This window comes from Athalia rosae, chromosome 4, assembly GCF_917208135.1.
Source record: "Athalia rosae chromosome 4, iyAthRosa1.1, whole genome shotgun sequence".
Classification (NCBI taxonomy): Eukaryota; Metazoa; Arthropoda; class Insecta; order Hymenoptera; family Athaliidae; genus Athalia; species Athalia rosae.
Window position 1 is genome coordinate 5,061,098 of NC_064029.1, and position 19,046 is coordinate 5,080,143.

Consider the following 19,046-nt stretch of genomic DNA (forward strand, 5'->3'; position numbering starts at 1 on the left):
TCCGGGGATTTCCGTCCCGGGACGATCCGAAGCTAGTGAGTAAAAGTTGCAGGTGTACGCACGAGAGGGAGGAAGACGTACAAAGGCATACGGGGGCAAGTGCTCGGGACCTACGCCCGGTAGTCGAGAAGCCGCGACATCAGGGGCTCCGACAACGAGGTAAGGTAGCGACTGAGAGCGGGCCGGGGGTGAATCCGGGAACATAATACCCCCCTTTGTATCTCTGTACCTTACCTCGCGTCAATCCGTCTTTACGTACAGCCGCCGCCGCTGTACGCCGCATGTAAAATACACGCGAGAGACGGCTCCGATGACGCCGTGCCGAAGCGCACGTCTCCGGCCGCGCGCGAGCCTGGGGGTCGTGAAAGGGTTGGTGGCATCGACGTCGCGACGCGACCCTCCCGCGACTCTCGTGCGAACGAAATGAATCGCGTCGGGTGAAACGCGAGACGCGTGACGACTACCGGGGGGGGGGGGGGGAGGGGGTGCCGTGTAACGCTGAAACGGGGGTAAGGATGTAAGGAAATTAGGAGAACTGCGCGACGACCTCTTGAAGAGCTCACTTTCCAACGACGACACTCGAGACGCCGGACCCAGGCGATACGCGTGGAAATTTACATCCCGTGTAACTCGCACGTCGCGTGGCGTACGGTCTCGAAGTTGTCCAGGAATTCGTGCATTTCGTTTGAATGAAAGCGCAGAGGGTTCTCGGAGGAGATCCGGTACTTCAACCGGCTCGCGCGGAGTCTTTTTACTTTGCCGATTACGTTTTAATGTTATCAAAGGATGCGAAAGGGGACTTTCCGCTTCCGCGAAAGCTCGGATCTGAATGCGACGCTGTTTTCAACGCGAGTCGATAGGATGTTCGGACAACCCCGTGAGTCACCTTGAGGATAAAATCGTGAAACGAATCCTTTTTCTCCTTCAACGCGGTTCGACGCAACTGAGCTTTAATTCGCTGCGATCGATCCTCGGGAGTTGCGAAGACTTGAAAATTCTCGGTGACCGTCGCGAGGTAGATTAAAATTACAAGCTAACCGACCGGTAGCGGCGGTAGGGCCTTAATCCGGTTCACGTTTTCAGTCGTCCTCTCCGGACCGACTGCAAAAATCAATAGAGGACTTTCGTACTGCCCTCTCGCTCGACTCCTTGCGCAGAGATTGTTCCTCTTTAACGGCCCGCGTGCGTACGGTCGGCTATGTAAACCGTCGAAGTTTCGGGGGGTGAGAAGCACCTGGTATACCGTCAAACGACCGGCTAAGAAATCGAGCCAACGGAAATCCGACCTCGTCGGAGGTCACGAAAACCACAGTCCTGCTACACGCTGACGCGACTTTTGCGGCTCTCCGGGCCGAACGCGACGAACTTTATTGACTGTACGCCGAGTTACGATACGAATCGCCCTCACCGATTACACCCTAATTACCCCGCCGTCGTCATTTATATTCGTGTACGGGGAGATTCGTCCGACCGTGTTCTTCTTTTTTTTTATATAGGACGAGTATATCCCGGCGTCATATTGACGCAATGTAGGCGGGCATCCCCTAAAAAGTTAAATAAATTCCGAAACGACCCCCTCCCCTTCGGCGCTACGTAGGTATATAAACGTTACGTGCGAAATACACCGCGCCTTTCGGTGTACGCGTGTAATAAATTTCGAGGAAATAAGGTGCGAGGGAACGTAGGTATTGCGCGGGGGTCGGACCTGCGCGAGCCCTCTGAAAAATGGCGTCAATTTTGAACGCGACTCGTCTGAGAATCGGTACTTGGAAATAAACGAGAAAATATCCCCCGACCCTCTGGCGCGCGCGGTGAAAACGCGATGAAACTGTTACTTAAAATCCGCCAAATCGACGCAGTCTGTCGGTACGAAAAAAATGTCCCAGTTCAGCGGAACCACCCCGTACACGTTACACGTTATACACGAATTTTTTTTTTTCTTTTCTTTTCGTCTCGTAAAATCGACCAGGCGAATTCGCCCCGTGTTTGATGTAGATTTTTTTTTCTTCTTTCTTTTTACCTCGCGTCACCTGATTTGCCGATTAAAAATAGCCGCCTGTGTCAGGCTCTTTATTGGGTTATTCGTAACTCTTGGCACCTCGAAAAATATCACACAGGTACACAGGCCTTTGAAGGAACGACCGCTGCGAATGAAATGAAATGGAATCAGAAAAAAAAAAAAAAAAAAGAAAAGAAAACGAGAAGAATGAAATTTTTGATAGACTTTATTATAGAGGCGGGGTCTTAACGTCTGAGACGGTTGAGTCGATACGATTTAATTTCAGTGAAAACTCAGGGGAGTTTCGGAGGCGTCACTCTCGCCACTTTATTTCGTTATTCATATTTCATCGGTCTTTTATATTTTTCGTCTTGACTCGTAGCTGCGTGATGAGGCGAACGTAGGTGTATATTTGTCGCTATGTATACACCTATACGCGTATAATTCGACTCGCGAGTCGCGCGAAAAAAAGCCCTGGATAGGTAGCTTCTAGACGTGTGTGGGTTACACGCGGCACCGCACCGCACTTTCATCGTGGGTTTAGTTCGTAGCGTTCAACTTGATTATAAAATCGATAGAACCAACAGACGGACGGGGCGAATTTTCTTTTCTCCCGCACCGCCGACTATTCGGGTATAGAATGGTATCTCAGACCACCGGCGTAATCAATTATAAAATAATTGACGAGTGAAGAATGGGTGGAATCGAGAAATAACAATGGAAATACACCCGCAACGATTCCTATCTTTAACTAATTAATGCTGCGTCTCCGTTTTCAATGTTTTTTTTTTTTTTTTCTTCTTCTCTTCTAAATTCTGTGACGCGACGGAAAATCAAATGAAAATTCGAAATGAAACGGAATGCCAACTTCGCGCGCGTCGATGTATATATTTTTTTTTTTCTTTCTTCAGACGTTTCGTACCGAACGGCAGGAGTACGCGAGTACAATTAAGCGGCAATTCGAAACGTTTTTCAATTAGTCGGTAATTTCGTTTTATGTATCGGAGTGAAAATAACGACGAATGATATTCCGCTCTTGGAAGTATAAGGGGCACGTACAGCGACGGCTACCGCGTCCGGAATCTTTGCCACGCGTGACCTTTTTTCGCAATTACTCAAAAACGAAAACAAATTATTAAAATCTTCACCTTTCCTTGCTACGTAAGAAAATTTTCCGAGAATTCTACGACTCGAGGAGCTGGTTTCTTTGTTGAAAACGGTTCCTCCTCGTCCCGAGGACGACGACGACGACGACGAAAAATGAGGGTAATAGCTGTTCACTGTTCAACTAACAGCGGAGCAGCTGCCGCCTACCTCGGGCTATGGCGGAGAATTTCTCTCCTTAAATTATAACTTGATTCGCGGTGTACGGAATTACGCTAAAAGTATGTAAGCGCGCGGGTACGTTACTATTCGCGTACCGCGTTCATATGCTACATTGCCTTTTCTTTGCGAAACGGATTTCGTCGCCTAATTTATTGTCAAATATCAAGAGATGAAAGAAAAACTTGATGTCCTCGACGTTATCGAGGAATCAAATGCACGAAGGAAAAGGTAAAAAATGAACGAAAGAAATTCAACTCTTCAATCTTTGAATCCGAGAAAGATATTCCGAGTGGTATGAGTCGTGCGGCGATGCAACACGGTTATAATGTACCGAGTAATGTGTCATTGCTGTGACCCAGTTACGTGACACCCCCGCAGGTTTCAAAGCGCAGGAGCGGAATTTCATCTTTTATTCGGGGGGGCGAGAGGCTGCGGGGGGGTCCGGAGAGCTAACGGGAGCTTTTGAAAATATAGAAATCCTCTCCTCAATTGAAAATTCTTTATAAGGTTCTCACCTGACACTCGTTACAAAGAGGAGAAATCAGGGAACAAGAAAAACAAAAAAAAAAAAACAAATAAAACATACAAACAAAAAATGCGAGAGAAGTAATAAAGCGAAGTAAAGTCAAATAAAAAATCTCTGAAAATAATGAAGATACTAACGACGCCGCATCACGTCAGAAAGTCATGCGATTCCACTGCAGCGTCGGCTGATTAGTTATTCTTAATGTTTCTCTGGCGTGCTAGACTATTCCCTCTGTTTGTAACTCGAAGTTAACGTTTATACGGGGAAAACGTGACGAGGACTCGCAGACTTTGTCGAATTGCGGGGTCGCGCGTTATATACAACGGTAGAGACCGGGGGGGTGGGTGGGTGGGTGGTTAGCGGCGCCGCGGGGGTGTCCTTGAATGTCTCCGAAACGCGCGGATACGAAATGTTTTCGGAACACTCGACACGAAACGAGCAAATGGCGTGTCTTCCCCCCTTTCCCTTTCGGTCGGCCGTTGCAGCAGCGGCAGCAGCACCCCCGAACCAGCTATTTGTCCGACTACTCGAATCGATCGTCGACGCCGATACACGCTCGGGAACCGCGGCTCTTCCCTCTATTTCAAATCGACGTGTTTCGTATTGCCTAGCAAATGACGCGGATAACACAACCAACCCCCCCCCCCCCCCCCCCCCCGTGATTATCATAATGGATTCCGTGCGCGCGGACTTTACGTATACATATACCGAATTCCGTCCTCTCGTACACGCAGGTGCACTGCGAATATGTATGCGTCGCTGTAGTAAGCCTCGTGTAAAGCTCGGAAAAAAAATCTGCGGCACATGTAACGGGCCTAACGCTAAATCTTTTCTAGCGATTTTAAAAAGGGGATTAAAAGAATGGCCCGATATAAACCCTTCTTCGCGATTACCCCGCGTGGATGAAAGAACGAACGAACGAACGAACGTACGAATGAATAAATAAATTACAATTATTTCACCCGGTCGTTTACCGAGCCACGAAAAAGCTCGTCGTCATAATATTTCTCCGAGCTCAGCTTTATAATCCCACTTTTCACCTGAATTCTCGCTCTGGTGGGGGTTAGGGGGGGGGGGGGGGGGGGGGGGGGGGGTGGAACGGGGAAGACAAATTTCTATGGGAATGTATATCGCGTTGTACAGTATGGGAGTTTTCCCGACTCATTGCCGGCTGATTTATGGTCTCCCTGTTCCCGAGCGAGGTAAACTCCCGGCTACCCGAATGCAGAGGAAACATCGCGGTAGCACCCCGCGGGTTTTGATTGATACGGAACCGGGGGTCGCGTGAAGGGCGAGCGATCCGGCTCGGATGGTCGGTGCCATCTGTGCGGCTTAGAGTCCTCATATTTATTTCCTCTCGTTTTTTATTTTTTCTTTTTCATTTTCCTCCACCCTGTGCATAAAGGCGCACGTGTACGGGTATCAAATATTTCCCCAGAGTTTCGACTCCGAGCGATTTTTATTATAGCTTCGACTTATAGTCGACTCACGCCGTATTCTCAGGATCAGCGAATCCATCTTTGTTCTTCGTTTCTTCTTCTTTCGCCTCTGCTTCTCTTTCTTTTATTACGTTCTCATTCGCGTGATGTACGCCGAATGCACGCGAATCGAAAAGTAGTTTTTGAGTAACGGTATCGTACTCTGTATATATATATATACTTTCGGCGAACACCACCCTCGGCGATGGGGAGATTACGCTCCGGGTAATCAATAGGGACAATAATTATTATGGTAATCCACTCGTGGCTTAGGCGAGCTAACGTGGGAGGTGGTGCAGCACATCTGCGCCGAATCGTTTCAGTTTTGCAAGCTCTTATGCCCGATTATATCTGTGTAATTTTCACCCAACCCGTATTCCTTATGGTAACAAGTGGATTATCCGTACCGATCTTAATTCGGAATTAGAAACAGTTTGAAACTGGGGCCAGAAGTTGGGGGAAATTTTTCCCTAATTTTTTTCTAGATTTTTCAGCCTCCCACTCGGAGATGAGGATTTTTCATCGAGGCAACGCTCAATTAATTGCCGAAGTGAAGTTAACTTTGAAATATGTTGTGATGTGAAATTCTCGCGGTAATTGAAGCGTAATACCCGAGATCGTTTCTCGGAATGTCTGTAAATTAAACGAAGTCCAATTTGGAGAAGAGTTTAAACGTAGAGAAGAAGGATGAGCGAGTCGAGAGGGAAGAGAATAAAAAGAAGTCAATTCATGACTAATTAATTTGGGTAAATTTACTGTTGCAGAATCGGAGGTGAGATCTCCGCGTTTCACGGGATCCGGTTGGCTGGCTTTTCCTGCCCTCAGAGCAGCCTACAAACACGTACAACTCGAGCTTGAATTTCGACCGGAAGCTTGGGACGGGGTGCTTCTGTTAGCCGGCGAACGCGACGATCTCCAGGGCGATTTCATGGCCCTGATATTACACCATGGTTTCGTCGAGTTCAGGTAATTTTTTTCACGAAAACAGCCGCCGTCTCTTTTTACCAACTCGAACGGAGTGGGATGTGAATTTGGAACGAGATGGACGGGTGCTGTGTACAATTCCGACAAATATTTGGATCGAGAGAGGAGATCAAAAAACATACAGATAAATGGCTCTGGTCTGTGAGTTGCGAGGAGACTCGGGAGGATTCCTAGATATGCATATCGCGCATTTCACAATCTACATTACGCTGATTGTGAGCATTAACGAGAATTTTAATTGAGCTTTTCCGACGCACTCTGTAACTAGAGTACCGGCACGCGGCGTTTCCCGCCCCTGTATGGCGATAAATAATAACACACAAGTGCAGCACGGAAGCGTCATGTACTTTGCACGTATACAACGGACGAAGTTGGCCGTGGCTACGTAACCACCCTCTTGATCCCATGGAACAACTTCAGCTACTGTAGTAACGCGCCTCCGGTAATACCATTCTTGATATTATCGTTAATTACATCTGCGTGACGTTGCGTTGGCGAAGTCGTTGTATCGCCGCTGCGGAGTTCTGAGAAAATAGGGCGCCAACAAAACCTGACTTCTGGCCAACCCTGTTAGGGAAATGCCCGACATCAGCGCACGCAAAATTGGTCCACGCAACGTTCGTACACCCTAAAATTAGTCCCAAGTTTTACGCGGTACATCCGATTCTTGGGACACGTGAACTTCGTCACACGCTGCTGATTCAAACGAGCAGATGAAACGCGTGCCCCTCGATTCGGGTGCACCGCGTGATTAACTTGGGCCTTATTTCAACGAGTACTGAACTCAGGGTGTACCAATTTCCACGTGTGCCAATGACGTAGCGCGCGGTTCAAACGTCTCTCCCCTGTTTTCTCGATTATCCTCGAATCGATCCCCTTCGTTCTTTGAGTCAGCCTCCCTTTTACTCCCTTTCTCCATTTTATTTCGCTTTCCCTTTTTTTTTTTTCTTCCAAACCTTCCCTTTTTTTCCCTTTATTCTCTCGACGGACACCTTTGTCGCGTGGCTACGTTTCGCATGTACCCGAATCCCACACCGTCGTTCAATCTGGCAAACTTCCAACGGCCAATTTTTGTTTGTTTCCCAGTGTAATCAACTATTTTTCTCTTTCTTTCGTTTCGTCCCGGGATTCCACTGTATAAATTCACCTGCAACCCCCACACTGCTTCAGTTTCGTACAACGGTCATTTCATTCAGTTCTCCACCCGGACCATCGATCGACCTTGCAATTATTTTTTTTTCTTTTTTTTTTTCGCCTCTACGTTTCGTTCTCCTCGCTAATCAACTTTCTCTAGCGAATTAACAAGCGCAGAGAATCTGTGTCATTTATTTGAACACCGGGAAAAACGTTTTTCTTCCACGTTCTTACCCCAATATCGTGATTGAAAATTCGGTAACACGTTGAATTAATTATAACTTCAACGTGAAAACTGTGAATTTTGAAGTTTCAACTCCTCGGGGAAAAGCTCACTTCTTCATTCTTTATTGACAGGCTTTTACCCCCGGCTGCACTTCCATTAACCGTCATAAGGGGGTGTAAGTAATCAGGCAGATTTCACCCTTGCCTGACATTGAAATGTAGATCACTTCGAGCTTGTGACAATCTCTGCCAACAAATTCTATATACGTATATATCTTCGGCCTTTTTATTTTTTACCGTCATTTTTTCACCCTCCTTTTTTTTCCCTCCCCCTCATTCTCGTTCGCGACTACACGTACCGTAAAGAGACGGTGCATTTGAACGACGTTAGACTACAGCGCTCCGGAAGCTACCTAGGATAATGTTAAAATGAAAAAGAACATTTTCAACCTTCCTTCTATGTAGAAACTCGCGTTAGTCTCTCGTTACTCCGCATTCACGGAGTCGTTAGCCGTTTCGAAACGAAGCGCGACGTGCGCCTCGAGGAAAAGCTTTGGCAGGCAAAGATCGGATGAAACGTGGGCAGGTATCGACGTACATACAAACCTCATTCGGTAATACCTACGCTCCGCGACTGCGCGTACATTCCTCATTGTCTACGCTAATTGAGATTAGCTCACATCTCTCCGATTATCGAGGCCGATAATCATTGGTCAATAACGTGCACATTACGGTAGAACGTGTACAATTCAACACGGTTACCCGTTTCGAGTAGAGCCAACGGAGACGAAACGACGTCGCGTCAGTTTCTTTGGAGAAACGTCTGCGATTTCGCCACAAAGTGATTAAGATTTTGGTAACGATCGCTGTCGCGAGATAACGATCCACGGAGTAGAGAACAAACGAAGCGAGCAGCTTCAACCAACCCTCGTCGCAAAACCTACCCCTTGACGAAGGACTGCGCTCGGAATACGAAAACAAGATATTCTACTCGCGGCCCGTTTCGTAAACTGCTAATGAAAAAAAAAAGAAAAAACCAAAAATCTGGAACTGTGTTATCGTTTTAGCAAACGAGAAAATATTATATTTTCTCGTCAATTTTCTGGTCTGGAATGAACCGCATCTGATCTTCGCTATGTTCTTTGCATGGAGAGTGAATTTATCTCGGGGGAACGGAGAAATTTCTATGATTCATCTATCAACTCCAGAGACAATTCGTATGGTTCCTGGATTACGTCCGGCTCCGGTATAATTCCGCCCCCGGTGTTTCTCGTCGTCGGTAAAATCTAGATCGAAATCTGTAACAGCGCCATTTCGTGATTGCAGATTCGACTGCGGCAGCGGCGTCGGGATAGCGAGGACGTCGGATACCGTCAAATTAAACGAATGGAACACCCTGGCCGTTTACAGGCATCGTTGGGACGCCTGGATCCAGCTCAACAGGGGAAGACGTATCCAAGGAAGATCCAAGGTAAGTGCAATTACGGGCAATTTTTCACCTCGGGAGTTAAACGGAACTCGATATACATTTCCGTCCGGTTGACGGGACGTCAAGCGTTCGAGAGAAAAAGGTTGGTTTCGAAGTGTCGATATTGACCGAAGAAATTTCGAATAATTAAAAAGCAGGAGAGAGAGAGAGAGAGAGGGAGAGGCGGTAAATTGAGGTTGTGATTGCTAATGAGATAGGCCGCGCGAGAAGTGAGGGTGATAAATCTTTCGGAAGGTTGCGGCTTAATTACTGGGGTACTGGAAAATTAGAGAAGAAAGCTGGGGGGGGGGGGGCAGAAGAGACGAGGCAAAGAGAAAGATGAGAAGTGAGAGCGCCGGGGAGCGGAGGCCTTATCGCCGGAGTGCTTTTCGAATTTCAAACTACTTTCCACCTCCGCGTTGAAATCGGAGGGGCACGCGAGGGAGGGTCCCTCCGACCGCGGGGCCGATCTTGTTAAGGGTAAGGTGAAAATTTGCCAATTTCGCGAGGACGGGATAACGATTACCGTTCGCAAACCCGAACCGTCTCCCCGGCAAAATCCGAAAATTCGACCCCTCGTATCTTTCCACACGTATAAGACTTCTGCCCGTGGCGTGTAGAAAAAAAAAAAAAAATATATCATCCCACGTTGTGCGTGGTTTTTTTTTATTTTTATTTTTTATTTTTATTTTTATTTTCCCTCTCAACGTACGCCCGCTACAGTTGACGCACTCTATTCTTATTGTGTTATCCACCGTGAAAATCTCCGCTGCGAATCGGTAACGCGATGATAGCGAGACGTATTTACATTTGCAATATACGTCCGCTGTGCATTCCGCACGTTATACCATCCGCATCTATAACTCAGAGATAACGTTACGTGGATACCTATGTAAGTACGTACGTACACGGTACATCTAGTTTTCAAAGTTGGCCGTATGAAGTATTGGAAAAGTTTTCCACGAAGAACGCAGATACCAACAACCCCTGCTGGATATGTATATTGTACACAGTGAATTATTAAACCGTCGACAACCTCACGTAATATTGATCCAAACGCGTTTTCCCACGTGGAATAAGATATACCGTCGATATCACACCGTATCTCCTATCTTACGCCTCGAAATATTCCGATTTCTTTCTCTTCGGATTTTTCCAAAATCATCGCATCCTCCGGGTACCGCAATTTTACGAATTCCCCCTCATCTCCCCCACGTATATATGGTTATCTTGAAATTGAAATTCCAATTAAACCCGATTATCTAGCGGGAAGACAGGTGGAGTTCTATCCCACCCCCCCTCCTTTGAAATTTCTCTCTCTTTGATTCGCCGCACCCCAATAACGAGAAAATTCATTACTCCGGAAGTCTCCCCGACCAAATCGGGCGACGAGTAGGGATATTCCTTCGATCTCCTTCCCCCGCGATCCCCTGGCTTTTTTTGCCCCCGCGGTTTTACCACCCTAATATTTCGCCCCTGCGCCGTATTGCCGTTCCCTTTCGTTATACGTACGGTCGTCCAAATCCTGACCGATGAAGTGTCGGCGTACACCGCTACCATATTCAGTGGAAACCTTGGAAAAGAGTGGCGCGCCCCCGACGCGGCGGTAACTAAACGCTCTTAAAAGCTCCTTCACTTATTATACTTTCGGCTCGACTGCCGCCACCCTCTTCTTCCCACATGGCTCGGCTCCCTCTCTCTCTCTCCCTCTCTCTCTCTCTCTGACTCTCTTCAACTCGTTCCAAGTTCTACTTATATTCTCGTGACGTAAGACTTTCGAATTGTTTTGTAATACGAAGTTTGTGCGTCAGCCTCTCATCCGTAGGTGATAAACGTCGTACACCGGGTACACCGCCACCGTCAGAATTTCCACAAGCGCGGATATCTCGCTGCGAGCTTTCGAGCAAAGTAAGAGTTTGAGTTTCAGAGCCACGAATCGCGGTTAACGTTGAAGGGGTGAACTAGTGGCGCAACGAAGAGAAGAAAACTGGTTGGAAAAAAAGAGGAGAAACAGAAACGGGGAGGAATTTCTTTGAGAGCAGTGGATTCGATACTTATATACACAAGGAATTCGAGAGACGTAAAGCCTTCCTCTTTCTCTCATCCCCTTGGCAGGGGTAACTGCTTCGTTCGATGAAGTGACTACAGCGTTTACCTAAGAGCCTCCTCCTTTTTTCCGTTCAAACCTTTACCTGAATAGGTTTAATTAAGTTCAACCGGTTGATCCTCGTTCCTGAGATAACGATCGTTCGAATACAACACACTTCGCTAATTGGTATGTTTTACCTCGTCTCTCGAATGACCGGATACCAGAGACACGGTGAACATCGTCTAACGGAAGAGGCGACGGTGCAAATGGCAAACACCGATGTCGCGATCGACGTCCGATTACTCGGTTATACATTTTCTTTGTACGTTACGCGAACGGGGCGCGCTCCGGAATTTTATTCCGTCGTCGAACGTGCCGTGGAAATGAGATGAAAGTCTAACGTGGCTTCCCCGATTCCTTTTTGGATTATTTTCTCCTCCGATATTAAGAACGCGCGGCAGCGGGGGTGGGGGTTGGTCCAAAATGTTTCGTCCGCCCGCTTTGATCGTCGCTTATACAATAAAGGAGGGAGGGACGACGTCCTTGATCCCCCGAAGGATTTAATCCGCTCCGCGGGACATCTACTCTAGATTACGCAAAACTATCGGACCGGTAAAGCCCACCCGTTATATGCATGCAAAGCTCCCCCTTCTTAATTACCTTTTCCACTACGGTGTTTAATCTACACCCTCGACGTCGGAACTACGCCACAATGCTGTGTACACTCGAAGAATCTCCACGGGACAAGGTCACGGTATGATATGCCCTGGTGCCCCACTTTTATTTCCGTTTATTATACCGCGCCCGGTTTCACGTACACGTGTATAATATACACACGGATAAACGCGTATAGTTGGATATCGACCGTCTAACTTCCGCCTCCCTCTTTTGTACACCTGTGTGCAAGGAGCAGCTCATTCTTGGATTCACTTTTTGCTCGGGGTATTGTCTAACCCGATACGTCGCCCCTTTATTTTTTTTTTATTTTTTTATTTTTTTTTAATAAAACTCTTGCGCCGTATTATAACGTAGATGTAATTCCCTGGCGCGGTAAAAGCTCGGGAACAGATCTCTCTCTGTGTGTTCTTTGCAAAAGGCACGGGAATAAATAATAACAACGAGGTGCAGAGGAAACGCGGTGTATATTCCTGCGAGGATTATGAATAGGGGTAGTAGCTGTGTATGTAACCGCCCTGCGAAACGCAAGAACAAAGTCCTGGCTTGCTGCTATTTTTTTTTTTTTTTCTCTCTCACTTTTTTTCTCTTTTTTCTTTCTCCCAGCCGGGTAGGATACGACGACGCGACGTCCCGTTGAATTTACATGAAAAGTGCAGCGTACAAAATGAGTTTTCAGCAAAACAAGTTTAACGTGAAAAATAATAATAATCACGAAGTATAATTTTCGCGCTCTCGCGACACACCTCTTTATTTAACAAAAGATATTCTTCTTCTTCTCATTCCAGGGATTGTTCTCGAGGATCACCTTCAGAGAGCCCCTCTTTGTCGGCGGTCCCGGAAATACAACCGGACTCGAGAGACTTCCGGTAACCATCGGGTTCAGAGGTTGCGTCCGCCATTTGGAAGCAAACGAGCATCACTATCGGTTTCCGCTAGCCCCTCTCGGCGACTCCGCCAACGGATTTGACGTCGGTAAGCCCGTGAAAATAAAATGAAACAAATGTACGAAAATTATCACATCCGAAAGATACACGTGAGGAACGGACGGTGAGTAACGGAACACCTGAGTCACATAAAAAAAAAAAGAAGAGAAATAAAACAACAACAAGGGTAAGGATTTTATCGCGTCCAATTGGAAGTGAACTCTGTTCGGTAAGATATCTCTTTCACCGTGGGCGTCGCGCGGTCTCCAAATTTATCAAAGTAGGTAATCGCGAAGGTACACCGAAACACGTTTCTCTCTTTGCTTTTTCTCCAAAGATATCGCCCTCCGTATTCTTTAGCTCGGGGAACGGGGGTGGTGGTGTACCATTGTGTAGCCGTGGATGACCGAGTACGGCAAATCGGATCGGGGAGTGGGGGAGTGGGGGGGAGTCGGTGAGTCCCAGCCGGTGTCTGCAATCCCCGAGAAAAAAGGAGGACCGGAATAATAGTGAGAAAGGATACAGGGGACGAAGGTAAAAAGTTGGGTAAAGTTTGAAAAACTTGGCAATAGTCAGAGACACAAAAGATCGCTCTAACGCCGAGGCCTTACCAGGGTTTCCGATGACGCCCACGTTCCCTACCCGGATAATAAATTTTGGCGCTGGTTCATCCCCGAATGGGTTTAAGAGATCGATCATATCACGCGGGCGACAAAATCCTCGCTTTGATAAATATCGAAACGCGTCGCTAATGGGTGGCCGAAGATGGGTGGCAAAAAAAAAAAAAAAATTCTCTTTCACTCGCTCTCTACGATTTGCGCGTCTGGGCGTGAAGATTGAAAGAAAAAAAAAATAAATAAATAAATAAAACTCCACCCCATAACGAATCCCAGTTCATAATTAAGAGGAAGGTGCTAGGTATGCAAATAGACATGTAGACCTGTGCGTTATGTGTACATACGTATGTGTATAATTTCGACCAGCAATTAGGCGAGGCGTGCTCTACGTCACGATGAGTTTCTCTCAGCCATACTTTATTCGATAGCGACATGAAATAATATATCTATGGTAGCGGAGTGAAATAGTCGTGGCGGTGTTACGTACTACGAATTGCAACTTTACTAATGAACTTTTAGTTATTACGTACATACATACGGAGAGAAACTGCAGATTTCATGTGAAACTTCGCAATAATAACAAGTACAATGTAAACGTGGTGGAACAACTTTAATGTAACGGGCGTAGTAACACGTGCTTTATCCGGAGCTTTATCCGCGGCTCGAGGTGCATCTATACCTGTATAGGTATGAAACGAGGTGTTGGAATCGAGCCCAATTCCGGGCGTCGGGTTTTTCCATTTCACTTTGGTTTAATAAATTCTTCATACATTTAAAACCTTCCACGTGGCGCTTACGAGCCCCTCGGGTTATCCGTACCGCTACGCGCAACGGAACGAATGAAATATTTCAATCTTATTTCAGAGGAGTGCACGGCCGATAGATGCAGTAAGGTACCCTGTTCGCACGGTGGAAAATGTCTGACGACCGGAGGCGATACCGCCGTCTGTTTATGTCCTCTGGGATACACCGGTGACCTTTGCGAAACGAGGGTGGATCTTCAGGTGCGTTGCTACACAACCGTATCCCCGAAATCTCGCGTTCACGCGTGCAGCGATGACTTGATGTGCTCTTTTATTTCTCATCGTCCAGGTGCCTTCGTTCAACGGTTCATCTTATCTTCGTTATCCCGGACTCGGCGATTCGTCACTTTCCTGGTTAGAACTTTCCGTTACACTGAAGCCTCTGGCTCCCGACGGAGTGATTTTATACAATGGACATCACAGCGACGCCACGGGGGATTTCATCGCCCTTTACTTGGCCGCTGGACACGTCCAGTTCACCTTTGACCTGGGAACGGGACCGGCGACGTTGAGGTGAACTTTTTTCGTTCTACCTTTCTTTTTGTTTTTTTTTTTCATCTCGCAATCAGCGAATTTCCACCGCACTTTGTTACCCCTTCGTTACGCGCGTGTGTCATCATCCTCGGTAATTACAGGAGTGAAAATCCCGTGCGGTTGGGCGAATGGTTGGAAGTACGCGTTTCCAGAACGGGACGTCTCGCCTCCCTAGAAGTCGAGGACGAACCACCCAAAGAGATCCTGGCACCCGGGGCTTTCACGCAGCTCTCTTTGCCCCTCAATTTTTATCTGGGCGGCGCACCCGCCGCGGACGTTTACTCCCCAAAGTTGAAGACCGTCGCAAGCTTCGTGGGATGCGTCCAGTCCGTCACCCTCAACCGAAGGGAGGTAAGCGATGTTTCCGTCATCCCTCACGTCGGCGCAAGAAAACCAAAAAAAAAAAAAAAGGAAAAATCGTAAGTCCAGCTTTTTTGACTCTCAGGTGGGGATCCTGGCGGAAGCTTTGGGTGGGGTGAACGTCGGGAATTGCGGTCATGCCTGCGAAGCTCGGCCGTGCGGCGACGCGGAGTGTCGTCCTCTTCGGGAAAGATTCACCTGTCGGTGTCGCCCGGGTCTTCCGCACCCCTGTCCGACCCCCGACGACTTCGAGTCGTCAGCCTCCGCAGCGACACCGATCCCCGTACCGCTAGCGGCTCCTTTAGGACCCGGGGCAACGGAAATCAGTCGTTACGAACGGGCTGTTCCAAGCTTTTCCGGCGCTGATAGCTACCTGCATTTCAGCGACGCTGACACGATGAAGAGGTGAGAATTCACTTCGCTGTGGAGCTTTTTTTCAAACTTATGCCGTATCTTCAATTCGTCTCGGTTTTGTTTCATTGCAGAATAATCAGCTTTCGAGTCGACATAAACATGAGATTCAGGGTGAGCAGCAGCAGTGGACTCTTGCTATGGAGCGGGAGACAATTGGATCCCCAGGAAACGACCGACACGAACGGTGATTTCCTTGCATTGGGGCTCGATCAGGGTTACTTAACGCTCGCTTACAATCTTGGCTCCGGGGAGGCATCGCTGAGGTACAACTTGACGAGACTCGACGACGATCTTTGGCATCGGGTCAGAGCGGTCAGGTGAGTCTTTTTCGATCCGTTTCTTTTTTTTTTTTTTTCTCCATTTCACTTTTTCGCAATTTTACGAGCTCCCTGTAATACCCTATATCACGTAGCTTATACTCCAGCGTGTGTACAATGTGCACAAAATCGACCCATTGGGCGTCTCCCGAGCGTCGGCATCGTTTCGGTTATAAACTTTGACTCGGATTTTGAGCTGGGGGGGGGGGAGGGGGGGAAACTTGGAACCCCGTAAATCCGCAAATCCGTTATGTACACGAAGACTGACGTATAATCCCAGATTAATTTTCGATCCCACCGAGTGTTTCACGTCCAGATATTATGACAGCGCGGTCTGACACTCTACATACATCAGCCGCAGCGAAATCTCAATTCCTCCCAGAGGACGGGCGCTGATGACCTCGATTATAAACCGAAATATTTTTCTCTCAATCGGCCAAAACATTGAAGAAACGTTTTCAGAAACGAACAGTGGGCATCTCTCGTCGTCGACAGCGGGACCGGAGTCTCCGTTTCGTCGCCGGGGCAGCTCAGACAACTCAACACGGACACGGGCCTCTATGTCGGTGAGTGTGAAAATTCGAATCAACGTTCGATCTGAATTTCATCGTTGGAAAAAAATCTGAACTGAAGATGTGAATTCTTTTTTTTTTTGTGTTTTTTTTTTTTTTTGCTAATAATTTCTTTCAGGTGGAGCTCCAGACGTCGTGAGGACGACGGGTGGACGTTACACGAGAGGAATCGTCGGTTGTGTCAGCGACTTAGTTTTGGACACAGACTTTTCAGTCGCGTTATCGTCGCCTGGTCAAGCGACCAACACGCATTCCTGTATTCCTTGAGGTCGTTGAAAAAAGGTTTCTCTAGGCGTGTATCTCCTATAATGCAGGGAATAAAGTAACACACATTGATAATTGTAAAGGAATAATATAGAAAAACGAAAGAATGAAAAATTTGACAAAAGTTCAAGTGTCTGGAAATTTTAAGATGAAAAAAAATTGATAGCAACAATATTACATACACATTAAAACGCACGGTATAATTATCTAACGAAATGGGGTACCCGACGAGACGTAAAAGGGAATGAAGATCCGTGTAAGGTACCTTGAACGTTCGTTATCGGCAGCAGCTCGTCACCGGAGATTTATCTCATACGCGGAAACTGTGAGGATCTGTACAGGTTGACGACTTTTAGCCTCAGCAGATTTTCACACTTTCGGCAGAAGCGGTGTACACGAAACTACGTCTGCAACTTGATGGATGAAATATCTGCATCGATTACCAAAAAATTGAGGAAAAATAGAGGAGAAAATTTCCGAGCTATTGCCTAAAACACACACCTAAGGTATATAAGTTAAACGATAAGGGCCCGGTGGGATGAAAAATATTTCACCGCGTGGTGTAACGACGGTAAAATAATATATGATAATGAAATGAAAATTGAAATAATGAACTAAAATGAATTATAAATAAAATTATAATATACATATAGATATACACACTGGAGAAGCAGATCTAGTCAGCTTATATATTGTAAATTGTATATATCATAATAATATATGTAACGCAATTTGACATTTCACGTGATGCAGATGGGCGGGAAATTTTATCGATCGCGATTAATCGGATGAAAAATTAGGACGTGATGCGGATACGAAGTAACAACGGTCGATGACATCCGGTTTCAGGATTTGATCGATCGTTAATTGGAAATCTGTGAGAATCAGAGACATGATATTCAAAGGGATCCCTACGGACGCTCGCGCGAATTTTACGCGAGTACAGCGATGATAAAGTGACCTGTCTGCAGGCCTAAAGAGATCGGTTAATGAAATGAAACACTTAAAATACAACCCCTTCGCGTCAATTTTTTACACCCTTGTTGTGCACTCTCTCCGACCGGAAATTTCGAGACGGAACTCGTAATGGGTATCTCAATTTTTTTAATTTCCGAATTACATTCAACGCTTATGATTAAAAATTACCGAAAGAAGATAAATTCGAGATCAAAAAAATATCGGTTCGTAATATATAACGGGGTGGCGGAATGACATTGATCGTGAATCGCAAACTGATTTTCTCGCTTACATAATCTCATTATTTGTTGCATGATTCATAAACTAATTATACTCAATAACAGAATAGCTTCAAATTCGCGAAATTCCCAAATCTCAGCTCCCCTCGAAATTACAGAAACCTCTCCAGGGAGTCATATTTTGAAGATAGTTTTTCTTTCCACCAAATGTTCCCAGGGGTATAAAATAATAGAGGGGAAATCCGTATGCTATAAGCCATCCCGTGGATATGGATAATAACAATTATTGTGTATGTAATTTTCACTGCAGAAGCACGCCCTCGCACACATCGCATTGATTATTTCTTATTATTTTCACAATTGATAATAAAAAACAAAAATGAAAAATCAGTGAAATAAATAATTATATTATATAGACATAAACATAATCAGCTGTTATATGTGTATTATGTAATCACGCGAATCTTAACACAAATTTTGCGATCGTAGCAGCAGCAGCGCAGGAGCATCAGCATTAGCACTATCGGTAGCAGCAGCAGCAGCTGCCTTGACCGCATCTGCAATTTTATATGTCGTAGAGTTTTTCACGTGTTTTTCAATCAATCGATAAATTTCTAACATCAATGAAAAAATCACAGCTAAATGATTACATTACCTTATATACATACATATAAATAAACGCCTTTGGTGTATAAATTTTAACTATCAATATCAATTCAAGCCACAGCCAGCAAGAAGAAAAAACTAAAAAATTGATTAATTAATAATACCAAAAAAAAATAGTCACCGGTCGGACAAATCCCAGGTCAATATATACGTATAATATATAAATTATTACATAGCATACCACGCCATATCTATACGAGCAAATGAGAATTTCGAGAAAGATTCTGATGAGAAAATTTGACAAAAAAAAAAACCAATTGAGCGAATATATATTTGTGAGTTAAAAAGTGTACGACGAATATAAGGTGAGTTGTGAATTGCGGTAAGAGAAAGGAAAGAAGAATAAATGAGAAAAATAATTCGGCATAAAATAAACGAAACGCCGTTATCGTTGCGAATTTTTGAGTTCCATAGGAAATTAAATTAGAAAAAACCAAGCAAAGCAAAAAAATTTAAATGATAAAAAAAAATCT

General features: G+C 45.9%; 1 protein-coding gene across 8 annotated transcripts in view; it reads left to right on the forward strand.

Annotated features, from left to right (window-relative positions):
* LOC105686333 (pikachurin) overlaps positions 1–17,598 on the forward strand; it is a 48,205-nt gene extending 30,607 nt beyond the window's left edge. For all 8 annotated transcript variants that reach the window (XM_048654625.1, XM_048654628.1, XM_048654626.1 and 5 more), the window contains 10 exons: positions 6,094–6,295; positions 8,999–9,143; positions 12,693–12,879; positions 14,312–14,451; positions 14,540–14,763; positions 14,886–15,135; positions 15,230–15,549; positions 15,630–15,875; positions 16,338–16,441; positions 16,566–17,598. In XM_048654625.1, the coding sequence (XP_048510582.1) occupies positions 6,094–6,295; positions 8,999–9,143; positions 12,693–12,879; positions 14,312–14,451; positions 14,540–14,763; positions 14,886–15,135; positions 15,230–15,549; positions 15,630–15,875; positions 16,338–16,441; positions 16,566–16,714 (1,967 nt within the window). In that variant the 3' untranslated portion in view covers positions 16,715–17,598. The remainder of the gene's footprint in view (positions 1–6,093; positions 6,296–8,998; positions 9,144–12,692; positions 12,880–14,311; positions 14,452–14,539; positions 14,764–14,885; positions 15,136–15,229; positions 15,550–15,629; positions 15,876–16,337; positions 16,442–16,565) is intronic.
* The last annotated feature ends 1,448 nt before the right edge of the window (positions 17,599–19,046 follow it).